At 43.9% G+C, this 3,246-nt stretch overlaps 1 protein-coding gene across 1 annotated transcript; it reads left to right on the top strand.

Annotated features, from left to right (window-relative positions):
- The first annotated feature begins 1,087 nt into the window (after window positions 1-1,087).
- On the top strand, window positions 1,088-2,575 carry LOC104682231 (heterogeneous nuclear ribonucleoprotein H-like). The gene is given in 2 exon segments (XM_030925717.1): window positions 1,088-1,772; window positions 1,774-2,575. Coding segments are annotated over 2 exon segments (1,287 nt in total). The 5' UTR covers window positions 1,088-1,146; the 3' UTR covers window positions 2,435-2,575.
- The last annotated feature ends 671 nt before the right edge of the window (window positions 2,576-3,246 follow it).

The following is a 3,246-nucleotide window of genomic DNA, read 5'->3' on the forward strand; positions in this document are numbered from 1 at the left end:
TAAAAGGATGTTGTGGCTTGTTTTATTGTCTATCCAGACCACTAAAGCATTCTCCATATGGCAATCAGGCTGTTTTGCCATTGTAGGCCTACTAATTGGCCTAGTTTTAATATGATTGTGTCTCAGGGAATAGGGAGGTCCAAGGAGGAGGAGAGAAATGAGGAAATGGCTGGTCGGCAGAGCAGTCAGAACACACACACTTATTGATTAAGTTTACCATCTTGTATGGACAAGGTTTGTGACATTCCAAAACAATTATAATAGTAACTGTCTTAATTTAATTTAAGGTAACTTAATTTAGGAGAGCTAAGTAATTAAACATGAGGCCAAAGTACATAAGAAAGCAGCAGCCCTTTATTGCAAATATGCACACACTCGGGCAGATTCTCTGGTCCTCAGGTGTGGGGGGCCAGGGAAGTCGCGCCGGCGCTCTCGGGTGAGGTTCCCCAGTCCACCAATGCTGGGGCCAAAGAAGTCACCCCGGCTCCTGCCCGGCAGCGGACTTTTATGCATTGGTACTGGAAGCGGGAGGGCAGTGGGTGGGATAAGGGCGTGATAGGGGCGTCTCCGTAGGCGTGACCGGGTAAGTTTCGGTTTCCTCAGATTGAGGTCACAGGGCGCCTGCTCAGTTGATCTGCATCTTCCCGGGCGCGGGCTGCATTTTCCCGCGGGGGGGGGGGGGGGGGGGGGGGGGAGTTGGTGAGGAAGAACCCGGAAGCAACATGGATTGTGCCTTCTTGTTCACCTTCCTCCATCTTGTCCCTTCTCCCTCACCCAAACAGTAACATCAAAGATCATTGGTCACAGACATAATAATAATGACCAAGTCTGAAATGTCGTGAGAATTAATGAAGTGTGACACAGAGACTCAAAGCGAGTACATGCTGTTGGGAAAACGGCGCTGATGGACTTGCCCAACACAGTGTTGCCACAAACTGTCAATTCAATTTAATTGTAAAAAGCACAATATCTGAGAAGTGAAGTAAAGTGAAGCACAATAAGATGAGGTATGCCTGCATGTACTTCTCAAGGAAAGTTGGGCTGCATGGGAATATCTCCATATAATAATTAGGGAAGCAGATTTCATCTTAGCCACGCAGAAGTCGGGTTTCTGGTATGTTTCCACGCCAGACCGCGTAAGAGACGATGATGTTGGGCACCCAAGGTGGAGAGGGATTCGTGGTGAAGGTCCGGGGCTTGCCCTGGTCTTGCTCGGCCGATGAAGTGCAGAGGTTTTTTTCTGACTGCAAAATTCAAAATGGGGCTCAAGGTGTTCATTTCATCTACACCAGAGAAGGCAGACCAAGTGGCGAGGCTTTTGTTGAACTTGAAACAGAAGATGAAGTCAAATTGACCCTGAAAAAAGACAGAGAAACTATGGGACACAGATATGTTGAAGTATTCAAGTCAAACAACGTTGAAATGGATTGGGTGTTGAAGCATACTGGTCCAAATAGTCCTGACACGGCCAATGATGGCTTTGTACGGCTTAGAGGACTTCCCTTTGGATGTAGCAAGGAAGAAATTGTTCAGTTCTTCTCAGGGTTGGAAATCGTGCCAAATGGGATAACATTGCTGGTGGACTTACAGGGGAGGAGTACAGGGGAGGCCTTCGTGCAGTTTGCTTCACAGGAAATAGCTGAAAAGGCTCTAAAGAAACACAAGGAAAGAATAGGGCACGGGTATATTGAGATCTTTAAGAGCAGTAGAGCTGAAGTTAGAACTCATTATGATCCACCACGAAAGCTTATGACCATGCAGCGGCCAGGTCCCTGACAGACCTGGGGCTGGCAGAGGGTGTAACAGCATTGGCAGAGGAGCTGGCTTTGAGAGGATGAGGCGCGGTGCTTATGGTGGAGGCTATGGAGGCTGTGACAATTACAATGGCTATAATGATGGCTATGGATTTGGGTCAGATAGATTTGGAAGAGACCTCCATTACTGTTTTTCAGGAATGTCTGATCACAGATACGGGGATGGTGGCTCTACTTTCCAGAGCACAACAGGACACTGTGTACACATGCGTGGATTACCTTACAGAGCTACTGAAAATGATATTTATAATTTTTTTTCACCACTCAATCCTGTGAGAGTACACACTGAAATTGGTCCTGATGGCAGAGTAACTGGTGAAGCAGATGTCGAGTTTACAACTCATGAAGATGCCGTGGCAGCTATGTCAAAAGACAAAGCAAATATGCAACACAGATATGTAGAACTCTTCTTGAATGCTACAGCAGGAGCAAGCAGTGGTGCTTATGGTAGCCAAATGATGGGAGGCATGGGCTTGTCAAACCAGTCCAGTTACGGTGGCCCAGCCAGCCAGCAGCTGAGTGGTGGTTATGGAGGCGGCTATGGTGGCCTGAGCAGCATGAGTGGATATGACCAAGTTTTACAGGAAAACTCCAGTGATTTTCAATCAAACATTGCATAGGTAACCAAGGAGCAATGAACAGCAGCTACTACAGTAGTGGAAGCCGTGCATCTATGGGCGTGAACGGAATGGGAGGGATGTCTAGCATGTCCAGTATGAGTGGTGGATGGGGAATGCAATTGATCTAGCCTGATCACTGACTCCTGGTCAACTTTTTTTTTTTTTTTAAGAAAAAAAACTTCAGTTTAACAGTTTCTGCAATACAAGCTTGTGATTTATGCTTACTCTAAGTGGAAATCAGGATTGTTATGAAGACTTAAGGCTCAGTATTTTTGAATACAATACTCAATCTAGGATGTAACAGTGAAGCTGAGTAAACTATAACTGTTAAACTTAAGTTCCAGCTTTTCTCAAGTTAGTTATAGGATGTACTTAAGCAGTAAGCGTATTTAGGTAAAAGCAGTTGAATTATGTTAAATGTTGCCCTTTGCCACGTTACATTGAACACTGGATGCATGTTGAAAGACATGCCTTTATTTTTTTGTAAAACTCAATATAGGACCTGTGTCTACAATTAAAAGTGAAACATTTTGGCATGTTCGTTAATTCTAGTTTCATTTAATAACCTGTAAGGCACGTAAGTTTAAGCTTTTTTTTCTTTTCTTTTCTTTTTTTTAAGTTAATGGGAAAATTTTGCGACGCAATACCAGTACTTCAGGATTTTGGTCTTGGTTGTTTGTATGAAATTCTGAGGCCTTGATTTAAATCTTTCATTGTATTGTGATTTCCTTTTAGGTATATTGCGCTAAGTGAAATTCGTCAAATAAATCCTTTTAAAAACTGCAAAAAAAAAAATAATAATAATTAGGGAA

Source organism: Rhinopithecus roxellana, chromosome 21 (assembly GCF_007565055.1).
Source record: "Rhinopithecus roxellana isolate Shanxi Qingling chromosome 21, ASM756505v1, whole genome shotgun sequence".
Classification (NCBI taxonomy): Eukaryota; Metazoa; Chordata; class Mammalia; order Primates; family Cercopithecidae; genus Rhinopithecus; species Rhinopithecus roxellana.